This window comes from Miniopterus schreibersii (assembly GCF_964146895.1).
Source record: "Miniopterus schreibersii genome assembly, chromosome: 2".
NCBI lineage: Eukaryota > Metazoa > Chordata > Mammalia > Chiroptera > Miniopteridae > Miniopterus > Miniopterus schreibersii.
Genome location: NC_138102.1, coordinates 143571720 through 143598369, shown reverse-complemented (window position 1 = coordinate 143598369; position 26650 = coordinate 143571720). Strand labels below are relative to the sequence as shown.

At 45.9% G+C, this 26650-nt stretch overlaps 2 protein-coding genes and 1 pseudogene across 9 annotated transcripts in view; 1 reads left to right on the top strand and 2 right to left on the bottom strand.

Moving 5' to 3' along the window:
• The window catches only part of KMT2D (lysine methyltransferase 2D), a 40916-nt gene extending 38598 nt beyond the window's left edge, over positions 1 to 2318 (bottom strand). For 5 of the 6 annotated variants that reach the window (XM_081127037.1, XM_081127042.1, XM_081127040.1 and 2 more), the window contains exon 1: positions 527 to 2318. The gene's annotated coding sequence lies outside the window, so the exon portion shown is untranslated. The remainder of the gene's footprint in view (positions 1 to 526) is intronic. The other variant, XM_081127041.1, reaches the window with a different exon arrangement.
• A 2346-nt stretch (positions 2319 to 4664) lies between these two features.
• On the bottom strand, positions 4665 to 7824 carry RHEBL1 (RHEB like 1). 2 transcript variants are annotated; one of them, XM_081128209.1, is made up of 8 exons: positions 7579 to 7824; positions 6911 to 6982; positions 6489 to 6556; positions 6132 to 6214; positions 5986 to 6042; positions 5738 to 5785; positions 5316 to 5397; positions 4665 to 5162 (listed from the first exon to the last, which is right to left on the bottom strand). In XM_081128209.1, the coding sequence occupies exons 1-8, from the start codon at positions 7628 to 7630 to the stop codon at positions 5073 to 5075; spliced, it is 552 nt and encodes a 183-aa protein (XP_080984335.1). In that variant the 5' UTR covers positions 7631 to 7824; the 3' UTR covers positions 4665 to 5072. The 2 variants fall into 2 exon arrangements, with proteins under 2 accessions (XP_080984335.1, XP_080984336.1); XM_081128210.1 differs by lacking the exon at positions 6911 to 6982 and having other exon boundaries at positions 4666 to 5162; positions 7579 to 7785.
• A 9718-nt stretch (positions 7825 to 17542) lies between these two features.
• LOC308552562 (E3 ubiquitin-protein ligase makorin-1 pseudogene) lies at positions 17543 to 20572 on the top strand (annotated as a pseudogene). The gene is made up of 2 exons: positions 17543 to 17597; positions 19446 to 20572. The product of its transcript is annotated as an E3 ubiquitin-protein ligase makorin-1 pseudogene (transcript).
• The last annotated feature ends 6078 nt before the right edge of the window (positions 20573 to 26650 follow it).

Sequence of the window (26650 nt, the reverse complement as noted above, 5' to 3'; positions counted from 1 at the left end):
GTGAAATAAGGCCTGGTGAAGGATCTAGGGTTCCTTGACTCTCCCAGAGACTGCTCTGGCTGCCCCGATTGGCAAGAACAACCTTAAAGTCCAACCTGGCAGTAAGTCTAATCTGGCAGTGGCACCCTACCCACCCTCCCAAGTTGTTCTGTTCCCAAGGCCCACAAGGAACCCTGAGGGAGAAGCAGCCAATGGGGATTGGTGCTGGCATCAGGGCCTGGGTCCTACTTTAGAAGAGCTCCCCCCAACACAAAAATAAACAGGCTGAGAGGCGATCTGGCCAGGATCCCAAACTCCAGTGGTTCCCTGAACCCCCAGTCTTTAAAGAGGCACACCCCAAGACACCAGGCCTCAGTTCTGCCCCAGCCACTGGCTCAGGTTCCCTTGACAGACCCTGCCAAAAGAACCCTTCTCTGCCCTGGCACCCCTTTCTCCAACCTAAAGGCCAGCTCCGGCCAAGATAGTCCATCTGGCTATGCCCCCAGTCCAACCCTTTCTGGGCCTTGGCCGGGCGGACTTCACTCACCTCTTCACAGGGCGATCCAGAAATCCTCATCCGAGAACATGGCCAGAGCCCGGGCCGCTCCCCGACCTCCAACCGCCAGAGCGATCACAGCTGCCCCCCGCACGGGGGGGCTTAGGGTGGCCAAGAACGGTAAATCCAGGTCGGAGTGGCCACCCTCCTCTCCAAAAAAAAGCAAGAAGCCAAAGAGGGGTTCTATGCTTCAGGTTCCAGCAGTTTAGGTTTCCATGGACAGCCCGAGGGCGGCGAATCCCGAACGGACACAAAGAGAGCACCGGTGGCTTTGATCTTGGGCGAGCAGGCTCCGCATCCGCGTCGTCGGGCGGCCTCTCAGTCCTAGGGCCGGGCCAGCGCCCCGGCCGCCCGCGCCGGGCTCGGGCAGAACGTCGAGGCTCTCCAGATGGAACGTCGAGGCGCCTCCCCAGCAGCCCGGAAGGAATGCCGCGTCGCCCCGCGCCGGGCCCGGATGGAACGTGAGACCCTCGCAGGAGCGCCGAGCCCCTCTCCCCGCCCGGGCCGGCGCCCCGGGGCCGCGAGAGCTACGGCGACGCGGAGACGGCGGGGCCGCGGGGCTGAACCTGACACACACCCAGCGCCGGGCTCCTCGACCCCAAGCGCTCGCCCTCGGCGGCTTCGAGCCCCCCACCTTCTGCTCCCCCCGGGGAAGGGAGGAGGGTAGGTGGGCGAGGAAGAGGAAGGGGCGGGCGGTGCGAGCCCTCTGCCCGCTCTCCTCCGGCCGCTCCAGGCCCTGCGCTCGCCTCCCTTCCCCTCTGGCCTCCGGAGCTGCCCCGCCCCCGGCCTGGCCGGCTCTGATCCGCGGCACTCCCTTGACCCCCAGCTGGCTGTGATCGCGGGGGGCCTAGAGGTGCATGGCCCAACCCCGGCTCCCGGCGCCCGGGGGTCAGGAAACTGAGCGGAAAGTGGGGAACGAGGCAGCCATTTGCAACCGGAGAGGAAAGTAGTGCAGCGCGGCGCCGCTCCGCCTCCCCCCCTCCGCCTCCTGTTCGGCCGGTAGGGTGGTTCCTGCGAAGGGTCTATTTCCTGGCCCGAGATCTCGGCAGCGGTCGTGGAGATTCAGGAAGCCTTCGGTGTAAGACCCGGGGGGGTGCCTTTTGCCTCGGGAACCCCACTCGAGAAGGGGAGAAAGGAGAAGATTGGCCCTATTTTGTGTTGGAGCGGAGCGGCGGAGGGATACGGCCCTCTCGGAGGAAAGGCTGTGACTCTGCAGTTCTACGCACACGCTGCGGAATCCCTCCGCTACGCGTTAACCCCCACGGCGCCGGGCCGGCCGCTGAGCAGACACGTGGGAATGAAGGCCCCCTCCTCTTCGCCCGGACTGTGGAACGGCTTTCTTCACCCCCCAGCTCGGGAAACTAGGACTCTGGCCACTTGCTAATTACGTTCCCTTGGAGTTATAGGTCCCTGAAATTCCAACTGCCCCCTTGAATTGACCAGAAGCAATCTTTCCTGGGAGGGGGATGGAAGAAGAGCCAGGAGATTGGCCGCTGCTCTGCATCCTGGGAACTGGAGTCCGCAAATGGAGAAAGTGAGGCACGGCGCCTGGCGCCGCAAAGGGTGGGTTCTTGCCACGTTAGGGGCTCCGAAGAAAAGCGGAATGAGTCGTTGCTTCTGACTCAAACCCCCTCGTGAGGAAAATGGACTGTCAGTACCCCACCCCCACCCCATCACCACACACACACCTACCCCATCAAAACATAAATGTAGTTCCCCTTCCTTTCCCGGGTGCTCTCACCCCGTCTTTCTCTCCGGATCTTCAGGTCTTGTGTCCCCTCTTTTAGTAAACAGAGAGTCTATACCTTGGATCTTGGCTGGAGCAGTGTTACTCTAGACAAGATCCCACTCTGCTTGCAGTTTCCTACCAAAAAAATTCTGGATGAGGAATGAAATGCCTTTTCTGCCTTAGCTGTACCCAAAGGGGTGGTCAGGAGACAAATTAACTATGTACTAGATACTTTATATATTCTTAGTTATTCCTCACCCTGCTTATGCATTACATGGATTATGTCTGTATTACTGATGAGGAGATTGCAGGTAAAATTGTCCAATGAACCACATCTAGTGAGTAGAGCCATGATTAAACCAATGGCCATGTTTTTCCTAGGATTGAGATATATGTATATAATCTTTTTTTTCAAGGAAGATGTGAAGAGGCAGGCAGATCGGGTGCAGGGCCAGTTCTGTGTGAAAGGTTTTATTTACAGTGCTATCCAATAAAACTTTCTGTAATGATGGAAATGCACTATAGCTACACTATCTAATATGCACTATAGCTACACTATCTAATATAACCTGGCCACATGTAGCTATTGAGCACTTTGAAATGTAGGTGGTGCAACTGAGGAACTTTTTATTTTAATACTAAATTACACTTACCCATGTGTGACTTGTGGCTTCCAAATTGGACAGTGCAGACTTAAATCCCTACTGGCCAGAGTCATAGGAGGGATTAGGACTAGGAGTGTCCTGTGCTAGCCACACACTAACATCATGTGCCCTGAACTGACCATTCAGGTCTATTTCAGCAAAAAATTCCAGCAGTGATCCCACAACTGTCCCAGCTATAGTGGAATAAATAAACCAAGAGATGAAGTTTGAAAATGGAAGGCCCCTCCCTACTCTCTGCACCCAAGGGCAGGGAGGCAGACTCTACCAGAAAGACCTCCAATAATAAAATAGCTATCATTTCTTAAAGGTTTATTATGTATGAGAAACTGTGCTAAGTATTTCATATTTCACCTCAGTTTAATTCTCACCTCAACTCTATGAAGGTTTACTATACTTCATAAATGAGAGTTGGAGGCTCAAAGAGGTTAAGTGCACAAGATTACACATCTAAGTGGAAGAGTAACTATTCCAACCTAGCCATTCACCACTATTCTTTACTGCTATCAGACCTTGAGATTGCTTGATACACTTCTAGAAAACCTCAGGCACAAGTCTATAACAAACCAAATAGAAGTGGCAGCAGGTCGGTAGGTATCTATAATGACTATTCCAGGTGAGATGTGCAAAAGGACCTAATTTAATATGAAGAGAGAGGGTAATGACAACCCTAAAGAGACTCCTAAGCTACTAAGATTGCTCTTTGGAGTATGCTTCCAGCAGCCTTTATTTCTTTTTAGATTCTGGATCAGAGATGCAAAAGCAGTTGGCAGGACTTCTGAAAACCAGCATGACAAACCATTATCCCCAACTGTAAGCCCAGCTAGCCTGAGCCAAGCACTAGCAAGATCACAGCTAAAAATCACACCTAGATTTTGTCCATCCTCCCCAACTAAGAAAACCTCGGTCTCCCCCAGCTAGCAGGAGAACTCTATGGCCTCCTGTGAAGGATACCATTTAGGTAACTCCTTGGAGGAGGTATTTGGCCAGTTAGGCCTTAGGACTGGTGGGAAGTGGGGAGTGGGCACAGAAACTAGAGGCATATAGGACCAAACCTTCCTACCGGAAATATATCCATCCTCCTACTGAGGTGGTGGACCAGTAAGAGCAGAAAAAAATAGCCTTGACACCTAAGAAAGAGAGCACAACTCCAAAGGTGTGAAAGGTATTAAAAGGTCACCAAAGGTATGAAAGTAGCAAAGAAAATCTATTTTAATGAAAGGCACTATTTTAATGAAAGACATGGGAGTACAAGTGCAGGGGACTGATACACACCAGAGGCATTGTTTCTTACTTTACTCAATTCTCTTAGAAAGATGAAATCTTCACAGCAGTTTAGTCCCTGCCTCTATACTCCTTCTCAATTCTTACATCATTAGGAACGAGGGGCTTCCTTCCTCTTCCCCCAATTCTACCTTCTCTGAGTTCCAGCAAATGCCAAGGCCCAGGAAAGAAGCTAGGTCAGCATGTGGCAGCTGGCCACTAGAGGGTAGTGTTTCTGTAGTTAAGGGGCTCTTGAGAGCCTACAGACTTGGATGGGAGTGGCAGCCAACTGGTACCAGTATAGGGAGAACCAGTAAGTCTTAGGGTAATGGTCCTGAATAAGTGAGGAGTAAGGAATAGGAACAAGGTAAGAAGAAAGAAATCAGCCCTGATTCCTCACCAAAGGCCATAGTTATCCTTGGAAAAGGAGATATTGGCCCTGTGCTCTCCCCACATACAGGAAAGTCAACAACAAAAAGATTTTTCAGTTTATTTGCATATATACATTGTCACCCCAGGGAACCAGTTCCACTTCTGAAGTCTCCAGCTCCCTTCACCCAGCCAACATCTGAAACCTACATAGGAGACTGGGTCCTGAGTGAACAATACCCAGGACTCATATCGCAACCCTGCAGGTTATAAGAATTCATTTAGCAAAAACAGAGGCCAGTGCCCATGAGACATCCTTGCCCCTTTGTAAACATTGACAACCAGGCCACTGGAGCCTGGGGAAAGTGTGCAAACATGAGGGTACCATACTGTGTGCCCAGAGGGCCAGGAACACAGCTGGCAACCATACCCGTAAAGTCCTGAGGACCTTCCCCCACTGGAGCCTGGCAAGTGCCAGGGGAAGAATCAAGGCAGCTACCCTCCGCTTGATGGCTCACATGAGACTGCAGCGGCGCTCTTGCCCGTAGGAATTCTCCACACGAGCAATCTCCTGGATGACTTTGGTGAAGATGCCTTGAGTCAGCTGCACAAGATAGAGATTCAGGGCAAAAAAGTCAGTTCATCGCCAATAATACCACCCAGCTCTCTGGTGAATGCCCCACTCCCCCCCCACCAAGCACTTCCATAAGAAAAACACAGCCACCCCCACCATCTTCCTAATTTTCAGGCCCAGCACCTGATTCTCTCGAGCAGATGACTCCATGAATGTTGCCCCCCAGGACTCTGCCAGCTTCTTCCCTTCAATTGCCTGGACCTCCCTAAAAGCATATTTGGGACATGAATATGGAGGATAGCAATGTCCCCATGTTCACTGCAAAATCTTTAGAGAATCTAGATTTCTTCTAACCCATTGCACTTCCATGGTTTAGGAGTGTTGGGGAAGGAGAAAATATAAGTAAAACAAAGAAGCCTGGAACTGAGGCTTGAAATATGAAATTATAGCTTTTGCAACAGAAGGGTTATCTTGTCTTAACCTTCAAATTAGAAACAAAAAGAGGTGAGATAACTTGTTCAAGTCAGTGGTAGAACCAGGACTAGAGCCTGACTGATTCCTAGCCCAGCTCACTTTCCTTCATCTTGAGCGGAAGATTTCCATACCTGTCTGGAGAGAGATCTGCCTTGTTCCCCACTAGCACCACTGGCAGCCTGTGAGGAAACAACAGTTACTACAGGATCCCCTCCAACTGCCCATGGACCCCAACCTCCTTCACATCAGGGCTGGACAACTCATTAGACCAGACAGGATCTATGTCCCAGCCTCCTCTAACTTAAACCAGTATTCCCCTCTGCTGTCTCTCCCAGGCTGTAGTGTCCACACTATGTCTCTATCCCATAGGCCCACTTACCGGGTTTTCCCATGGCCTTCATGTAGCTTTTGGTACAGACTCTCAATGACTTGAAAGCTTTAAACACAAGAAATGGAGCTATAACCTTATTCTGGGACAGCCCTCAGATCCTCACAAGTCCCCCACTCCCACCCTTGGTCACTTACCTATGCAGAGAGGTGACAGAATACACAAGCACATATCCATGGACCCCAATGATGAATGAATAGGGCAGAATGCTGTACTCATCCTGACAAGAAATAGAAACATCAATACCTCGACCCATAATATTCAGATGACAAAGGTTGGTAGACTGCATCCTGGATACCCTCCCTGGGGCACTCCCTATTCCAGTCACTTTTATTCAACAAATATTTATTGAGTAGCTCCAATGAGTGCCACACACTACTATTGCTAAAATGCTTTTCTTTGAATACTACTTTACAGATAAGCCACAGAGGCTACCAGATTTCATCTCCCAGGACTGAACTGCCACATTTAGATACCCTACCCCAAATTAGTACCTGCCCTGCTGTGTCCACCAGGTGTAGGTGAAACTCATCTTTGCCAAGAGTCACTATCTTGCTGTAAGCTGTAAAGAAAAGAAAACTTGACTGTGAGGTGATTTGTAGGGCTAGCAACGTGATCCCCCGCACATTCTTAACCCTGGGTAAGACAGATGGACAAGGTCCAGGGAGCCCACCAGGAAACTGGAGAGGCAATGTTAAGGTAGTTATTGTCTCTACATCTATACCATCCTGGACTCAGTATCTTGCAAAATCCACACTCTAGCTCCATGCATAGAACAGGATTGCTAGAGAAGAGATCAGATTTAATGTTTAATTAAATCATTTGATTAAAGCACTCCTTGGAAAATCTAGCCTTATGGAGCTGGGTGGGGCACCCAAGCCCTCCCTGACCCACCCCTAGGGAGAAGTCCACTCACTATTCTCTACTGTAGGATCATAGCCTTCCAAGAACTCGCCCTCCACAAATTGATGTGCCAAAGATGTCTTCCCTGTGGAAAGCAGTGGTAGGTGTATCCAAATCAGCTATCCATATTCACACCCTCTGTCCTTTTGGGCTGTCCCCAGGAGTAAAGGGGAGCCCAAATTAGCACCCTAGCCTGTGAGTACCCCATGCAATACTTTCCCTTAGCCTACCCTCACCCTCTTTTCACCCTGGGTCTCTGTACCTTGGCCACCGGATGCATTCAGGAGCCCCGCAGGAAACCTTTCTCCCCTCCTTTCCCCACCCCACCTCTGGGAAGATCCGAGATCAAGTCTGTCCCGCACCCAGACACCGGCGACTTGCCCCGCACAGACCGAGTCCTGTCATCAAACGCTGACCCCACCCCTACCCCCAAGACTAACACTGGAGACCACCTTGATGTTCCTACAGCCAAGTCCACATTTACCCTCACATATTCCGCTGCCTGCAGCCCTCCACACACCACCGCCACCCCAGGCTCTCCTACAACATCCTTTCAATCCCCTCTGCATCTCCATTCTAACGATGCCACCATTCCTCCCCGGGTCGCGTTCCCGCGGCAGCGCGCCTCCTCTGGCCACAAAGCCGCGGTGCGTCCATGCGCTACCCAGGGCGGAGACTCACCTACGGAGCGGTACCCGAGGATGACCACCTTCCGATAGCGGACCAGCGGCATGGCAGGAGCCGGCCCCGAGGGGCGTGCAGACCTGCGGGCTGAGAAAGCCCTAAGAAGAGGAGGTCACAGGATAGACAGGTGCAGCAACTGGCACAGAAAAGCGCTCACCCGAAGGTGCAAGGGGCAAGCTAGAGAGAAACCAAAACAAGCGCCGCGCCCGGAGCTCGCCACGTGATCACAACACAGCAAGACTCAAGTGAGGGAGCGGCGCCGGGGAGAAGCACCGTGCCGCGCCGCACCGGGCTCCGCCCCCCAGCTCGTTCGCCATTGGTCTATTAGAAAAGATTAGGGTGGGGCCACCAGCGGGAGGAAAGGGTGGGCCTCACGTGTAGCGGGAGTATCAGGAGCTGCGCGTGCGCAGACTGGAGCCGATTCATTCATAAAGAAACAGAAAGAACCCGGCGTCCTAGAGGTGTTTGCGCATTTGCAACCTAGCAAAAGAAGCTGCAAAGAATCGAGGAAAGAAAATACCCATTATGGCTGGCCTGGAAAAGATTCTAGGCCTCCCTTTGCAAGGTCTCTGGAGTCCTTGGGTAGAGAAAAAAGGCCAAAGTTCTAATATATTCCCTCCACTTCCCCCAGCCTTCAGCCCCAGATCTTTTGTCAGGTTTCCACTGTCTTCCAGGATCTAACTTCGGAACTACAATTATTATTCTTGGGAAAATTGTTAGAATTTGTGGCCAGGTTGTTTGAGGTTTTGTTGTCATTATCAACATAATCAACATTTATTTATTCAACAAATAGTTATTAAATGTATACTAGATGTGCGGGGTATTGCTCTAACTTTGGGGATAGAGTGATGAACATGACAAGCAAGGTCTCTGTGCTCACGAAACTTAAAACCTAGTTGGGAAGAGACAAACATATAAACAAGGAAATATTAGATAGTATTAAGTGCTGTAAAAGGCAGTAATAAGAAATGACCATTTTAAGCCCAGGCCAGTGTGGTTCAGTGGTCAGAAAGTTGGCCCAGGGACTGAAGGGTCCATGGTTTGATTCCAGCCAAGGGCACGTATCTGAGTTGCCTAGAATCGATCCTCAATCGATGGATTCAGGAGGGATTCCAAGATAGCGGCAGATTGAGTGGCCCTGGTCCTGGTGAGTGCAGGAGACGACCAATCGATGTGTCTCTCTCACATTGATGTTTCTCTCTCTCTCTCTCTCCCCCTTCTGTCTCTCTCTCTCCCCCTCTTCCACTCTCTGAAAAGCAATGGAAAAAAGAAGAAGAAGAAAAATGACCATTTTAGACGAGTGATGCTTCTTCTTAAAGGGGGGCCTGTTTAAACTCAGATCTATGAAAGCTGTTTCAAAGAGCCACTTCTTGATCTGGCCTCCAAAAGGGACCCAAATACCTTTTCTACTGGGTAAAGGAAGTTCCTTGCAGATCAGCAATTTTATGTTGGATAATTGGGCCTGATACCCGTTTGGGTCTTAAACACTGTAAGATGGAACAAAGATCTGGATTCAGGGGGGATTCCAAGATAGTGGCGGATTGAGTGGGAGCTACACTAACATTCTTCCAAGACAAAACTGGAATTACAACTAAAATATAGAAAAACCATCCTGAATAATCAATTGCAACTGAAGACTAGCTGGAGAGCACCCTCATAACCAAGGATGAAAAGTGGAGACCACATAGAGACTGGTAGGAAGTGTGGACGTGTTAGAGGGCTGGCTGGGTTCCCATAGGCAGCAGCAGAAGTTCCAGAGGGATCTCTCAGCTGTGGGGGGTTCCCACTGAGAACTCTGAGGTCTAAACCCCAAGCTGGGCTTCCCAGACCAGAGCACCAGAACTGAGAAAGGTGCCTACATGACATCTGGCTGCAAAAAGCAGCAGAGTTTCTATCTGTCAGAGAGAGATGGGTGGACATGCAGGCACCCTCTTAGAGGGCCAATGCACAAAGTTTCATGTGCAGCCATTCACCTCAGGCTCCAGCAGAAGGGCATAGTGGACTAGAGATGTGTGAGGAGAATCCAGGGATGCTGGCTGGGGAAATAGAGCTCAGAGGGCAGCCATCTGGATTCCTGTGTGGAGTCATTCCCCCATAACGCAGAGGAAATCTTTCTCAGGCAGATATTTACAGTTCAAGCAGCTTTTGCTGGGGGGGGGGGGAGAGCAATTGCCCCATCCTGTTGGAAAACCTCCGGCCCCACCCTGTGAAGTTTCTACAGCCTGAAGCTCATTAAGAGACTAACAGACTCTGGGTGCTTTGAGTCTTTGCCTGATTTACTTCTGGACCCAGGGTTTGGAAAGCAGACCTTGGTGTGCATCTTTTCCTTTCCAAACACACCCAGCCCCAGCAGAGGGAACCACAAGCTGTGGAGTGTGGTAACCTTCAAACAGGGTACTCTAGGCCAGTCACAAAGAGCATCTGACATTGGCCTGCACAAGAGCCCATCCAAAAAACTAGGAGTCCTAGCAGATCTACCTAATACATACAAACAAATCCAAACAGGCAGCCAAAATGGGCAGATGAAACAAGCCCTAAATGAAAGAACAAAAGAATTCTCCAGAAGAAGAGCTAAATGAAATGGACATAAGCAATCTATCAAATATAGAGTTCAGAATACTGATCATAAAGATCCTCAACAGCATAAGAAAAGAAATGAAAACTGTGAATGGAAACTATGAATGACATAGTAGCTGCCCGGCCAGCATGCCTCAGTGGTTGAGCATCAGCCTATCATCCAAGATATTGCAGTTTGATTCCCAGTCAGGGCACATACCCATGTTGTGGGCTCAATCCCCAGCAGGGGGTGTGCAGGAGGCAGCCTGTCAATGACTCTCTCTCATCATTGATATTTCTATCTCTCTCTCCCTCTCCCTTCCCCTCTCTGAAATAAAAAAATATAGATATATATTAAGAAAAGAATGGCATAGTAGAAATTTAAAAAACATTAGAAGGAATAAACAGTAGATTAGGGGAAGCAGAAGATCAGATCAGTGAATTAGAAGACAGGATAGAAAAAAATCACTCAGTCAGAGAACAAAAAAGAAATAACAATTTAAAAACAGGAGGACAGTTTAAGGGAGCTGTGGGACAACATGAAACATAACAATATTTACATCATAAGAGTGCCAGAAGATGCAGAAATTAAGCAAGGGTTAGAGAACATGTTTGAAGAAATAGTGGCAGAAAACTTCCCTAACCTGATCAAGGAAAAAGTCACAAAAGTTCAGGAGGCACAGAGAGTCCCAAACAAGAAGAACCCAAAGAAGCCCATGCCCAGATACATCATAATTAAAATGCCAAAAATTCAAGACAAAGAGAGAATCTTAAAGACAGCAAGAGAAAAGCAAGCTGTTACCTACAAAGAAGCTCCCATAAGGCTGTCAGATGATTTCTCATCACAAACTCTACAGGCCAGAAGGGAATGGCATGAAGTATTCAAGGAAATGCAAAACAAGGATCTGAAACCAAGAATACTCTATCCAGCAAGGCTATCATTCAAAATAGATGGTGAAACAAAGAGCTTTCCAGAAAAAAGAAAAAAGCTAAAGGAGTTTATCAACACCAAACCAGCACTGCAAGAAACGTTAAAGGGACTGCTGTAACAAGAAGTTGAAATAGAGAGAATGAGAAACATAGGCATAAAGAAATAAAATGGCAATAGATAAGTACTTATCAATAATATAAATGGATTAAATGATCCAATCAAAGGATGTAGGGTAACTGAATAGATAAGAAAAAAAGACCCAAATATATTCTGTCCACAAGAGACTCACCTCAGAACAAAAGACTCACACAGGCTGAAACAAACAAACAAACTTCTGGAGGACTTTAAAGGAGAAATCAACAGCAATACAGTCACAGTAGGGGACTCTAACACCCCACTGACTTTACTGGATAGATCTTCCAGACAAAAAATCAACAAGGAAACAGTGATTCTGAATGACACATTAGATCAGATGGATTTAATTGACATTTACAGAACATTTCACCCCAAAGCTGCAGAATATGCATTCTCTTCAAGTGCACATGGGACATTCTCAAAGAAAGACCACATGTTAGGATACAAAACAAGTCTCTATAAGTTCAAGAAGATTGAAATCATATCAAGCATCTTCTCAGACATTTAACCATGGAATACTATGCAGCTGTAAAAATGAAGGATCCCTTACTGTTTCAGACAGCATCATGGGACCTGGAGAGTATTATGCTAATCAAAATAAGCCAGTCAAAGAAAGATAAGTATCACATGATCTTACTCATATGTGGAGTCTGATGAACAAAATAGATCCAGAGACATAGAAGCATGGAACAGACTGACGAATCTCAGAGGGAAAGCAGGGGTGTGTGGGTGGGTGGGGAGGGATTAACCTAAGAACTTATATTCATATATGCATAACCCATGGACACAGACAATAGTGTGGTGAAGGCCTCTGCAAGGTGAAGAGGGTCAATGAGGGGGAAAGAGGGACATCTCTAATACTTTCAATAATAAAGAAAAAAAAAAAGAACTGGATTCAATTAAATTTAATAAAAATTTATTCACTTCCTACTTTGTCCCAGGTACTGTTAGTATGTGTTGCATACTAGGGATGTAAAGATAAGTATGAGATGCCTTATATACTGTTTGTCATTCTACTCTTTTCCACCCAAATTTGTGTCCAAGAGGCAGACCTTGCTCCCTGAATTCCAGTGGGTTTCAGCCAAAGGAGAGCACTTACAGAAGGTTAAATGAAGGGAGGACAGTGTCCTCCACTAAAGGTCACAGCACCTTTCAAGGCATGTCACCACACACACACTCCTCTTTTGTTCTGTTTCTAGTAACTTCCCCTCCTTACCCCTCAAGCCTACTCTGGGAACAGCCTCTCTGATACTCATCCTAGGGTATAGTTCTACACTTTGTGGTTGCCCTACACCCTGCCTACATTTTTGTAAATAGTCTCTTTATTTAATCATCTTCAAATTCTCTTGTTTTTAATCAGAAAGAAAGCAAAAGGGCTAAGACAAAGAACTTTCTCTTCTGGTGGATTTTTAAATATATATATATTTATGTTAGATAAATACATATACTGTGGGAGAAGATCTCACAGCAGATTTTCAGCCACATCTCTTCCCTGGCTGGTTAGCTGTTGGTTAGAGCACTGTCCTGATACACTAAGGTTGCAGGTTTGATCCCCTGGTAGGGCATATACAAGAGTCAATCAATGAATGCATAGGAGTGGCAGATTGATGTTTCTCTCTCTCTCTCCCTCTCTCTCTCTTAAGTCAATAAATAAAATAAATAATAATAAAAAAATAAGAACTTAAAAAAGAACCTATATCATGTGACCATCTCTAGCTGCAAGGGAGCCTGGAAATTTTTAGTTTATTTTCTGCCTTCTATAGTAAAGGAAGAGGGGGAAGGAAATTAGAAATAAATGTTTAGTGAACCACTCTATATCTCAGGACCAAGATATTTGTTTATTAATATCAATCACCTGAACAAATAATACCTAAATGGTTACTTTTAAAAGATCATAGATATATAAAGATCACCAATATAGGATTAAATAAAGGAAGCAAATTATTCTAACATTAGGTAAATGGGCTTGGAATAAAATTTCTAGTGACAGCATCATGTATTGCTATGTCTCAAACAACTAAGACAAAATAAGATGAAATGCTCCCAGAAAACTGTTTTAAGTATCTCTGAAAAGTGAAAACATTTTTACTATTTTTGCATCAAAATTACAGGTTCCATTGCACAGGTCTTCAGATCTTCTTGGTTTTCCACAGCTTGGGTGGAGAAACAGTTATGAGTTCACCTCCTTGTTGATGTATCAGCTATCTATTATTGCATAACAAAGTATATAAAAACTTGGTGGTTTAAAATAACAACAATATATTATTTCTCATGGTTCTGTGGGTTGAATTAACAATTCTATTCTCTCTCCTGAACTCACTCATATGGTTACTAGAGGCCACAGACCCTGTTGGGTGGACCTCTCTTTCAACTACAGCTATAGTTACAGCTCTCTCTCTTGATTCTTATAACCCTTCCTTCCCTTGCCCCTTCAGGCTTAGGAGTTACTACCTCTAGTGGCTCCCCACTGATGCCAGACTCAGAATGCTTTACCATTCTTGTAGATAGTCTTTCACCCTGGCCACTCCTTTATAAACAGATCTTTCATTATATTTTCCTCAATTCCCCATTTGGGTGTGCAAACTGTTTCCTCCAAGGACTATGAATGATACACTTCTGAATGTTATAGTAGGGAAAGTTATCAAATAAAAGATTAGAAGAAAAAATTCAATGTCACATCAAAGTAGCTAGAAGCATAGGGGATGAAAACATTCTTCAAAGATGAAAAGTAAATGAAAGAAACAGAAGAAAGTTGATTGATTCTGTCTGAAAGGACCAGAGACTTCACATTGTAATTGCCAACTGAGCTGGGTCTTAAAGCTTGAGAAGACCCTAAGGGGAAAAGCTAAGGGAAGAGTGGAAGCAGTGTGTCTGGAAATACCAAGAGGACTCTGTATCTGGAACACTCTATGTGTGGGAGCTGTGTGGAAATTAAGGCTGGAAATTAGGCTGGGATCAGATCAGGGGTGGTTTTGCATGCTAGCTTTAAGAATGTAACCTTGCCTAGCCAGTGTGGCTCAGCTGTTGAGCGTCAACCTATGATCCAGAAGATCGCGGTTCGATTTCTGGTCAGAGCATATGCCCGGGTTGCAGGCTCAGTCCCCAGTAGGGGACATGCAGGAGGCAGCCAATCAGTGACTGTCTCATGATTGATGTTCCTATCTCTCTCTCCCTCCCTCTCGCTGAAATCAATAAAGATAAAAAATAAAATTAAAAAAATAATGTAACTTTTATTCAGTATCTCAGAGTTCTCAAAATATACCACTAGTGGTATATAACATGACTTAGGTAATACACAAACTTAAAAAAAATTGTTATGTAATTTTAAGGTATGGTAGGAAAAATAATAACTATAATACCAAAACTATGAGTTCATAAGTATTCTTACTTAGAAGAGACTAACGTTGGTAGTAAGAAAAATCAGTTGAGCCCTGCCGGCGTGACTTAGCGGTTGAGCATCAACCTATGATCTGGGAGATCTCGGTTTGATTCCCGGTCAGGGCACATGCTCAGAGTGCGGGCTCGATCCCCAGCGGGGGTTGTGCAGGAGGCAGCCGATCAATGACTCTCTCTCATCATTGATGTTTCTATCTCTCTCTCCCTCTCCCTTCCTCTCTCTGAAATCAATAATATGTATTTTTTAAAAAATCAGTTGAACTAGAGAAATATATTAAATAATTACATGGGTGGAAAGGGACCATGGACATAATCATGGAAATGCAAAGTTTGGAAAGCACTGCAATAAGCAATGGAACCTTTGCTGTTTCCTCGTGGGGGTTTCGTGGGGAGGACAGTACCGTGAGGAGAGCTGTGCTTTGTAAGGATCACACTGGTGGCCTTGTGGAGCAGGATGTACAGAGAGAGGGAAGCAGCAAGCCCTGTTATGAAGCCAATACCCATGAGGGGAGAGATGAGGGCCTGGACCAGGGTAGTAACAGAGAGGATGGTGAGGACTCATACAAAGGGTACTCCATCCAGGCTGGTGTGGCTCAGCCATTGAGGCTCAGCCATTGAGTGTCGACCTATGAACCGGGAGGTCAGGGTTCAATTCCCAGTCTCAGGGTGAGCAGGAGGCGGCTGATTCTTTCTCATGGTTTTTGCTTGTTTGTTTGTTTTAATATATCTTTATTGGTTTCAGAGAGAGGAAGGGAAAGGGAGAGAGAGATAGAAACATCAGTGATGAGAGAATCATTGACCAGCTGCCTCCTGCACGCCCCCTACTGGGGATAGAGCCCACAACCTGGGCATGGGCCCTGACCAAGAATCGAACCTCAGTCTCCTGGATCCTAGGTCGATGCTCAACCACTGAGCCACATGGCCAGGCTATCTCATCATTGTTGTTTCTTTTTTTTTTTTTTTTTAAATATATCTTTGTTGATTTCAGAGAGAGAAAGGGAGAGGGAGAGAGAAAGAGAGAGAAACATCAATGAGGAGAGAGTCGTCATTGATCAGCTGTCTCCTGCATGCCTCTGACTGGGGATCGAGCCAGCAACCCAGGCATGTGCCCTGACCAAGAATCTCCTGGATCTCCTGGATCTCCTAGGATCTCCTAGATCCTAGGTCAATGCTGAACCACTGAGCCACTCCCGGCCAGGCTTATCATTGATGTTTCTATCTCTCTCCCTCTCCTTTCCTCTCTGAAATCAGTAAAACATGTGTTTTTTTTTAAAAAGAAAAAGCAAAGGTACCCCAGAGAGAAGTTATGAAATTGATGACCTGATTAAAGGTGATAAAATGAAGAAAGAGCCTGGCCGGGCGTGGCTCAGCGGTTGAGTGTCGACCTAGGATCCAGGCAATCGGGGTTCAGTTCCTGGTGAGGGCACGTGCCCTGGTTGCGGGCTCGAGGTAGCTGATCAATGACTCTCTCATCACTGATGTTACTCTCTCTCTCCCTCTCCCTTCCTCTCTCTGAAATCAATAAAAACGTGTAAAAAAATGAAGAAAGATGGCAAGATCATTTATAGAATTAGAGGACATGGGGAGAAAACAAATTTTTTAGTGGGGGAATGGGGAAAGAATTGAATTAATGCATTTATTTTTCACATGTGGACTTTGGGGCACTTCTCAGATGTTCACATGTCAATGGGTCAATTAAGGATTGTGTTTCTAAGCATGCCACAGAAAAATAACCAGGATACACATACAGGCATCTTCTTGTGTATTCCATATGTCTGCTTCTCCCCTTACTCCTACACCTTCTCTTGACTTCTGTTAGCATGTAATATGATAAACACCAACCCATTTTAGGAATATGGGAATTACTTAGCTCCTCTCAGGGGACCTTGCTCAATCCAGGGACCACAACCAGCAACTTACAAAATAATTAAATTATAACTTATCAGAACTGGAGGATCTTGGTGATCAATTGTATAGTGATCTTCAAACTTGAAGACACATCAGAGTCACCTGGAGGATTTGTTCATATAAAGATTGCTGGGCCTTACACTGAAGTTTTTGATTCAGTAGGTCTGAGCAGGATCTAAGAATATGCATTTTAAACAGGTTTCCAGGTGATATTGAGGTTGCTAGTCTAGGGACTACCCTTTGAGAATCACTAATGCTGATGTAGCACAACTTCTCCAGAATACAGGCTGGGAAATTGCAGCCTGGAAAAGTTATTATTATATTTTAAATCCTCACCTGAGGATATGTTTTTGTTGATTTGATTTGATTTTATTATTCTTTAACCCCCACCCAAGGATATTTTTTCCATTGCTTTTCAGAGAGAGTGGAGAGGAAGAGAGAGAGAGAGAGAGAGAGAGAGAGAGAGAGAGAGAGAAACATCCATGTGTGAAAGACACACTGATTGGTTGCCTTCCTCATGCACCCCGACCAGGGCTAGGAATCTTTCCTGCAACCAAGGTACGTGCTCCTGACCGGAATCGAACCCAGGACCCTTCAGTCCACAGGCTGACGCTCTAACCACTGAGCCAAACCGGCCAGAGCTATTTATTGATTTTGAGAGAGGGGGGAGAGAGAAGAAAGGAGAGAGAGAAACACCGATTTGTTGTTCCACTTATTTATCCATCCATTGGTTGATTGTTGTATGTGACCTGACCAGGGATCAAACCCGAAACCTTGGCTTAATAGGAGGACGCTCTAACCAGCTAAGCCACTGGGCCAGGGCCAGACTGGAAAAGTTAAGTGCATCACAGCAGCAAAACATAGTGGGAAGAACATGGACTTTGCAATTAACCAGGCCTGGTTTCAAATCCTGGATTATTCAATATGTGATCTCAGGCAGGCTACTTAACTACTCTGTGCCTCAGTTTCTCTTCTCTGAAATGGTTAGAACAACAAGGTAGATGTTTGTCCTTCTTTCTGGCTGCCAGCAGAAAGATGGAGTTCCAGGCTGGACTGTGGCAGGTGGCAGCAGTGCCTTCCAGCATCCAGTGTCAGGGAATGGGACTACAAATTGCAGTGTCTGGTGTATTTTTTTAAATTAATTTCTTAATTTTAGAGAGAGAGGAAAAGGTAAAGAGAGAGAAACACTGACTTGTTTTTCCACTTATTTATGCATTGATTGGTTGATTCTTGTATGCGCCCTGACTGGGGATCAAACCCACAACCTTGTTGCATCAGGATGACACTAACAAATGAGCTACCGGGCTAGGGCCTGCAGTGTCTGGTGTTTAGTGACAGTTGCCAAAGTTCCCTGACTGTCTTGGTTCTGTAATTTGAGGCACTGTTTCTGACTGCATAGCCTCGGAACCCATGCCCCAAGCCCCACTTGTGACCCACTTAAATCCTTCTGGAATCAAGTGCTTATTTTGCACAACTGTTGTGAAAAGTAAATGAGATCATGTAAGTGATATCCCTATCACTCTATTAAGAAACAGTTGGTACTCATTAAATTGAAGCCATCATAATAATTATCATTACTATTTTAAAAGTGAATTCACAATTTGGCCAGAGAGATATGCTCAGAAGAAGGCAGATGGTCTGGCCCCATCCTTGACACCGCTGAGAATGATGATTCTGGGAAGAACATTCAGTGTAGCCAACTTGGGAACTGGACTGGTTCATAACACCCCCAAATGCTCATGTGCTAGGAAAGCCTCACCATAACGCATGAGCTCCTGATCTGGGTCCCACCATGCCAATGTATCTATCCGTTGCTTCCTCTTCCATCACCCAGGATGCCTGCGGTCTCTGTCTAGGGCTTTCCTTTTTCCAGGAGGTACCAGCTTGTTGCCTAATGAGCGTAAATTCATTTGAAAGGAGAGGACTGTCTCTGTGGGGTATTTCAGCCAGGCCTGAAGAACCTGCCCCACCAGTGACCATGTTAGGCATCTCCTTCCCCAAGATAACTCTGGGCACATGGTAACAATTCTGATGGACTGAATTGACCATTTGCCACATTCCACTTGGGATTAATAGACTGATATTAGCTGATCAATTACTCTTTCATTTTAGATTATCATCAACTAGGTAAAGATGAAAGAAATCTTTTTCTCCTTGTACTTACTCTTTATTTCCTCCTTCTTTCAATCACCACCATGTCCTTTCAAGCCCACAAATATAAATGTTTTCTGAAACTCTTTCTTTCTTTTTTTTCATAATCCTCACCCGAGGATATGTGTGTGTTTTTTAATTGAGTTTTAGAGAGAGAGGAAGAGAGAGAACCATTGGTTGGCTGCCCCCATGCATGCCCTAACTGGGAATCTAACCCTCAACTAAGTAACCAAACCTACAACCTTTCGGTGCATGGGGTGACGATCCAACTAACTAAGCCACCAAACCAAGGCCTGAAAGTGTCCTTTTTTTCCATCTCACCATCGCCTCTTTACATCAGCCAACATCATCTCTTACCTGCACTACTGCATTACCCTTTTTGCCTGCTCTCCTCCTTGCACCCACTAACTCCCTTCTAATCCATTCTCCACTCAGCAGTTAAAAGAATCTTTTTTTTTTTTATGCTATAAGAACCTGTTATAAAGTAAAAGTTGTATGCCCTAACCATAGCCCCTCTTTAAGGCCATATCGTTTTCACAATTGAGAGGAGGGACCATTTTTTAAACTGATAACAAATCACATTTATCATTTGGGTGGTAGTAAAGAGGAAGGGAGTATATTGGGTGAGAAAAGGGCCTATGTGAGTTAGTCTAAAAGACCCAACTAAAAAGAAATGGGATGAGATAACTACGACATCTAATTAAAACGAAATTTCAGATTCTAGGACCCTTTGGCGCCTTCCATGTGGCATCAAGCATACCCACCCTGTCTTCCCTCCTAAAACCAGCCTTATACAAACACAGTAAACCACTGAAACAGGAAGAAGCAACTGCTACAGATCTAACTGCAAAACCACCCCTTGCTGCCTCCTCAAGTCTCTCATCAGTAGTTGGGCTGATTGTTGAAATGAATAGGGGCGAAGCTGAGTCAAGAAACTGAAACTTTGCAACTGTAGGAGCAGGTTCAGAAGACTGGGCGAACGTCATTGAGTTTGTTCCCGGGCAGCCCTACTGTGGCTGTGCTGCCCCTTCTTGCACTGAAGCGCCCCTGCAGGGCTCAGTGACCAAGAAAGAGACAGAGAAAGAGCCCACAGCTTCTTGGAGACCAAGAAGCAGCTCTGCCCCTATGCTGCGGTTGGCGAGTGTGGCTACGGGGAGAACTGCGTGGATCTCCATGGAGATCCCTGTGACATGTGCGGGCTGCAGGTCCTCCGCCCAGTGGACGCTGCCCAGAGATCACAGCACAGAAAGTCTTGCATTGAGGCCCATGAGGGCATGGAGCTCTCATTTGCGGCCCAGCGCGGTAAGGACAAAGTGTGCGGGATCTGCGTGGAGCTTGTATCTGAGAAAGCCAACCCCAGTGAGCACCGCTTCGGGATCCTCTGCAACTGCAGCCACACCTACTGTCTCAAGTGTATGCTCAAGTGGAGGAGTGCTAAGCTGAGAGATCATAAAGCCCTGCCCAGAAGGCCCGATCACATGTAACTTTGTCATTCCAAGTGAGTACTGGGTGGAGGCGAAAGGAGAGAAGCAGAAGCTCATTCAGAAATACAAGGAGGAAATGAGCAACAAGGCCTGCAGGTATTTCGATGAAGGACGTGAGAGCTGCCCATCTGGAGGGAACCGTTTTTACAAGCGTGGTACCCTCATGGCCGTAGAGAGGAGCCACAGAGACAGAAAGCAGGAACATCAAGCAGATGCCGGGCCCAATGAAGGAACCACTTCTGGGAGCTCACTGAGGAGACAGAGAACAGCAAGTTCTTTGACAATGATGAAGAGGAGGTTGTCCCCTTTGAGCTGGGCAAGATCCTGCTCATGCTTTTTGCTGCAGGTAGGGACGACCAGACGACAGACTCTAATGATGAATGGGACTTTTTTCAGGCTGAGCTGGAAGACTTATGACTTGGATCCATAGCAGCTTTGCGTGGCATGTGAAGCCAGGCAGTGGCTGTCCCTGTGGTGGTGTGGCAGTGCCCGTGTCTCCTAGGCAGGCCTAGCAACTCAGGTGCTGTCCTAATACTTCTACCCAGGGTCTGTCTTCTCACTCCCCCCCTTCCCCCAAGGAGTATGTTGTTTTCTCTGGTTAAAAAATTACAAAAATAAACCTTAAAGTTAGTTTTTTGTAACATGAAAAAAAATTTTTTTCAAAATATAATATCCACAAATTACTTCATTCTTAAAACACTTTTTATGATCTTGTAAGAGATACATAAAATTAAAATGCCTTGCATTTTGGTTTATTACACTATGAATTTCACTCTGAAAAAATTAAAGGGATCTTCTTAAAACTTGAAATTGAACAGACTACTCCTCCAAGCTAAAACCTAATGAATATAATTCATTGAAATGGCTGCCTGTTTCTCTAGAAAAATATCAAAAATCCTTAGTATACTACAAGGCCTATTAGTACTTGCCAGGGCTTAATAAATATTTCTTGAAGGGAGGGAGTCAAGTTTGTGGACCTGGGAGGAACTGCCTTGTACCTTGGTGTATTAATTTTGCCTTGCCTTGTTTAAATCTCAGAGCACCTCCTTATTTCCAGCCTCTTAGAAGCACCTCATTGTAGCCTCTGGCATTTCTTGCAAAGTGATTTCCTCAAGGTCACACAGCTGGTGCAGAAACACCAAACAGAATATATAGCCCTATTGTTCTTAACTGTCAAATCACAGTTAAATGAGAAGCAATCACAGTTTAAAAGTGACAACCACTAGTGTGATGCCTGATCCTCTTGCAACACTCCCACCAAGTTTCTATGCCTTGGTACAGAGTCTTTCAAAGATCAAGGAAACCGACCTCCTCACCCCACCAAAGAAGTCCCTTCATCTTTAGAGGTTATCAAAAATCAGAGATTTCAAAGAATAATCTATCCTAGCCAGTTATCAAAAAATAGAGAATGAGAGAATGGGGGCTGTGTGTGTGAGAGAGAGACACCCTCCTCCTTGTGGTGACCCTGACGTGCTTTGAGCCAGCTACCTCCAAAAGAAAAGGAAGGTGGGTGGCTTTGGCTTCACCTTAGTTCAGGGAGAGAGTCGTAGTATCTTGTCTCAAATATTCTACGAGATGCTATAGACTAGCCAGAGACTAGAACAAGGAAGGGATGTGTGTGGAGGAAAAGAGATTAATTTCAGCTCAAATGTTGGGTGGAATCCCAGCTGCTGCAGCTGCTGAGGGCTTAACCAGCTGTTCCCTGGGCAGCTGCAATGTTCAGCCCAGACCTGGCTCTCAGGGTGGCAGCTCTGTCTCAGCTCAGGGCCATCAGCTCCAAGCTAAGCCAAGACTCTGCTGAAAGAATCGCTGGAAAGCAAAAGAGAATAGCAAAAAGAAAAGAAAAGAAAAAAAAGAGTCCCCAGTTCCAAGGACTTCTGCTTGAACAACATGCGGTTTGAAATCAAACAACTGTGTTCTTAGGTTATGCGGTCCCAAGGAGAGAAGTTGAGAGACAGTTTGGGTTTAGGTTTCAGAGAGAAGCAAAGCCAGGGCTGGAGGTATCACCTTCAATTCTGTTCCTCTCCTCTCCTGTCTTGCTCCAATATCCCTACACTGCTCCCCGCCATCTGCTCCCATAACACGTTCTGTGTGGGGATGGGGACATTTCCTATTTATGATCAGAACTAGCAACATTCACATGCTCAGATGAGGACCAACTTACTGAGGGATAGACAACCCAAAAAGTCTGCTCAGTTGCCAATCTCCTTTTTAAAATGCAAGTTTGATTTCTCTCTCTCTCTTCATCTGCTTTAAATCCTACAATTGTTTTTCATCTTCAGGACAAAATCAAAAATCTTTGAAGTGCATCACATCTCCCTGTCACAATACTGAACTCATTGATGCTCCTCAGATTCATCTTACTCTTGCTCCTGACTCCGGGCCTTGGCATACGCTGTTCCCTCTGCTTGAACAACTCTTACGCATATTTCAGGTCTCAGCTTAAATGTCACTTCTCATCTCTTTCATCATACTCAGCAACCTTCTAACCCACCTATGCCTGTCTTAGCAGATGAACTGTAAGAGCCGGACTTTACTGTCTTATCCCCACGGCACAGCACAACGTTTGGCACACTGTAGGAACTCAGCAAAACCTTACTGAAGAGAACCCCGTCTCATGGAAGAGGTTCCTTTGTACACATATATGTATGCTAAGTCATATTTAGAAACAACAACAGGAAGTCCTAGCTGGTTTGGCTCAGTGGTTAGAGGGTCGGCCTCGGATTGAAGGGTCCTGGGTTCAATTTTGGCCAAGGGCATGTACATTGGTTGCAGGCTTGATCCCCAGCCCCGGTCTGAGCTCATGTGGGAGGCAAACCAATCGATGTGTCTCTCTCACATCACTATTACTCTCTCTGAAAAGCAATGGAAAAAATATCCTCAGGTGAGGATTAAAAAAAACAGAGAGCAGCAATAGGGAGAGGAGGGCTTGAATGTGTTAATTAGCCACAAAGTCCCCCACAGGGAAATACCCTGATCAACCCTAGCTTTCTTCCCATAGACAACTTCCTCAGTCTCCCAACAAGAGAAGAAAGCTTCCTCCAGTATAGCAGGGACCACAAAAACACAGTTAGGAGTAAACATGTCAAGGAGGGTCTACGTCACAAACCCTCATTATTCAAGCAGAGTTGGTTATTGTCACTAAATAAAGACCCTATCTTACTTAGCACTGGCTTCTCCTTATTTCAAACATTTCTGGAAGCTTGTATTGTTAGTCTGCTAGGGCTGCCATAACAAAATACCATAGACTAGGTGGCTTAGACATCAAACATTTATTTCCTCACAGTTTGAGAGGCTAGGGAAGTCCAAGATCAAGGTTCCAATTTGATTTTTGGTGAGAGCTCTGTACCTGGCCCGCAGATGGCCGCCTTCTCATATTGTCCTGGCATGGCCTTTCTGTTACTGGGGAGACAATGAGGAGATCTCTGCTCTTGGCTTCTTGAGGGAAGGATTTCCATCAAGAGACAAAGGGTAGAAAAACAAGCAAGAATTTATCAGCCGAAGCAAAAATGTACTTAGGACAGTGAGACAAGGAAGGGCATAGAAGCAGCAACAGAAGAGCCTAGGCTGGGCTGCTTTGGCTCCCTGAGAAGTCAGAGAAGGGGGCCTTGGAGACAGGCTCGGGGACCTTGGAGACAGGCTCAGGGGGTAAGCCTGGGATGAGCTGCTGTTGCTCATTTCTCCCCTAGTTGCAAGTCTCATGGGGTACCCTTAGAGAATAGAGGGAAAGGGCACTGGCATACTCCCCAAGGGCAAGGAGAACATGCACTTGGACCTTCATTTTTCAGGGGTTTTAAAGGCTGAGGCATTTATGGTTGGTCTTAGGGGCCGATCAATAGAATATTCATCAGCTTTATGCTGATGTACTAAAACGAGGTTTATTCTCTTAACTTTCTTTGTCCTTGGGTGTGGTTGGCAAATGCCACGAATTGGGTTTCTGTTATTCATCTCCATGAATAGGGTGTTTTAAGCTATTTGCCCTCTGGCTAGAGAGGAGAAATGAAAATCATTTACCCTTAAGTGTCTTTGGTTTAGGGAAGATAGCATTTACTAGGTGGCTGTAAAATGCTGGTTAACAATCTGTCTCAGTTTCCCTATTCCACTTGTCCTGGAATTTTCCTAGATTTTACTATGCTATAACATTTCCTCAGTGCAAGCGAAGAGACAACAGCAAGCTCTTCTTTTAAGGGCATTAATCCTATCAGGGCCCCTCTGTTATAACCTCTTTTGACCTTAATTACTTCCTTAGAGGTGCCATTACCAAATACGGCCATGTAGGCATTAGAGCTTCAACGTAATTTGGAGGGGACACATACATCCAGTCCATAACAAGGCTCAAGCCCCCTCTTTAATCCAAAAAGAGCTGAGAGTCTTCTTATGCTTTCTGTGTTGGTGCATGTATTACTGCTAGAAACCTGTACCTATGTATATGTTTCTTTAACTGGTGGCTAGGTAGCTTTAGTTAGGGAAGCCAGCCATCCAGGCAGGAGGAAGAAGAGCCAATGAAAATGAGAGAGAAGACCTAGCTGGTTTGTTCAGTGGTTAGAGCATCAGACTGAAGGGTCCCAGGTTCAATTCCAGCCAAGGGCATGTGCCTTGGTTGCAGGCTTGGTCCTTGGCCCCGGTTGGGAGGCAACCATGTTTCTCTTTCCCTTCCACTCTCTCTGAAAAGCAATGGGAAAAAATGTCCTTGGTTGAAGATTTAAAAAAAGAAAATGAAAGAGAAATAACTGTGAGGAAGCTAGGACTGATAGTGACTCAAGGAAGGAAATGAGGAAGAGTCAAAACAGTCTAAGTCCCATAGGACTGCCCCAGCCACCAAGGCAGTCTTATTTCCTGTTATTCCTGTTCCAGTTCCACCAGTTATTGGCTGCAGTAACTTGGGCAAATGACTTAAACCTCTCTTTGCCTCAGTTTCCTCATCTGTAATACAATCTCATAGAGTTATTGTGAGGATTAAATGAGAATGCATATACAATGCCAGAACAGGGCCTGGCATGTCATAAATTATCAGGAAACATTAACTATGTTTAGTTGCACTTCCCCACCTTCTGCTCTAATCAACTTGCCCATCTTCACCCCAGATTCCAAGTCCTTGCTCATGTTGTTACTTCTGCCTAAAATGCCCTTTCTGGTCTCCTCCACCTACACACGCTTCAACATCCTATTTCTCCACAAAGCCTTCTCTGTACTAATATGACATTTACCACCCATTTAATTCACCCTGATTGAATAACAGTGTTGCTGTGGGAGTTAACCACCTTATACCTTTAGGTCTACTCCTCCAGGGGAAGAAGCTATTTCCTAATGTTTTGTGTGTTTTTCAGTGTCTTATACGGTCCTACACTGCAGATGTTCAGTAAATCCTGCCTAATGAAAAAAGGGTAGGGAAGTCTGGATTCTGAGCAATAGAAAGGTCACCTGGACCTTGAAGCAGTAGTTCTCAACTCTGGTTTACCAGGATGTAGAGAGGTCTTGCCAGGATTATCACAAAATGCTCTGTAAATTCTTGAAACCAGAGTACTTTTATCCCTAACTGGTTTGGCTCAGTGGTTAGAGCGTCTGCCTGCGGACTGAAGGGCCCCAGGTTCTGTTCAGGCCAAGGGCGTGTACCTCAGTTGCAGGCTCAATCCCCAGCCCTGGTGGCGGCAGGTGCAGGAGGCAATCAATCAATGTGCCTCTCACATGGATGTTTCTATCTCTCTTTCCCTTCCGCTCTCTCTGAAAAGCAATGGAAAAAATATCCTCAGGTGAGGATTAAAAAAAAAAAAAGACTTTTAATTATACTTTAGTTCTAAAACAAACCCAAATGTGTCACATAGCACCTTCTGAAGGGAGAAGTGTTATGAAATAAAATAATTATAGGGGCAACAACTCCACCCCCCAAAACTTTGGGAACCACTGATAATGCTGCTAGAGGGGCGTAAGGAGAGAAGCAGAGCAATTAGGAACAGCCAAGGGAGTGAGATATGGATGCAGAGCACAGAATACATTTACTGAGGGCCTGCGCCACACTAGGCACATACACTGATCTTGTCAATAGTTTTCTCAGGGAGGTATCATTGTCCCCCAGTTGGCCTGACTTCCAAGCCATGCCCTTTCCCCAATCTTCACTGCCTGTTCTGTTGATGAAAAGAGGTATTGCAATTGGAGATGTTGTGTAGCCAAGTGAATATGCCTTCTGGGCCAGCTTCCTGGAGGTGGTACACTTTGCTGCTTGTGGGCAGGTGATGGGTATTGTTTGTTTGTTTTGTTTTAGGAAGCTGGAGGGCCTCCAGAGGACATGGATAATGAGGGGTGGAAGGGGTGTGTATGTGAGAGAGAGGGAGATGAGCCTCAGGCCTGGGCTGACAGGATGTAGTTTAAGGGAAACCTTGTCCCAAAATATCTCCCTACCCAACTTCTTCTTCTTTAAAATATATTTTATTGATTTCAGAGAGAGGAAGGGAGAGGGAAAGAGAGATCAAATGATGAGAATCATTGATAAGCTGCTTTCCTGCACGCCCCT

What these genes read in the sequence shown, in the direction of transcription:
- RHEBL1 (XM_081128209.1), bottom strand. Translation starts at nt 7,630, where the DNA reads ATGCCGCTGGTCCGCTATCGGAAGGTGGTCATCCTCGGGTACCGCTCC. An exon ending in TGATCCTACAGTAGAGAATA is followed by an intron (nt 6,557 to 6,910) that starts GTGAGTGGACTT and finishes TTTTCTTTACAG; the next exon opens with CTTACAGCAAGATAGTGACT. An exon ending in TGGTGGACACAGCAGGGCAG is followed by an intron (nt 6,215 to 6,488) that starts GTACTAATTTGG and finishes ATTTCTTGTCAG; the next exon opens with GATGAGTACAGCATTCTGCC.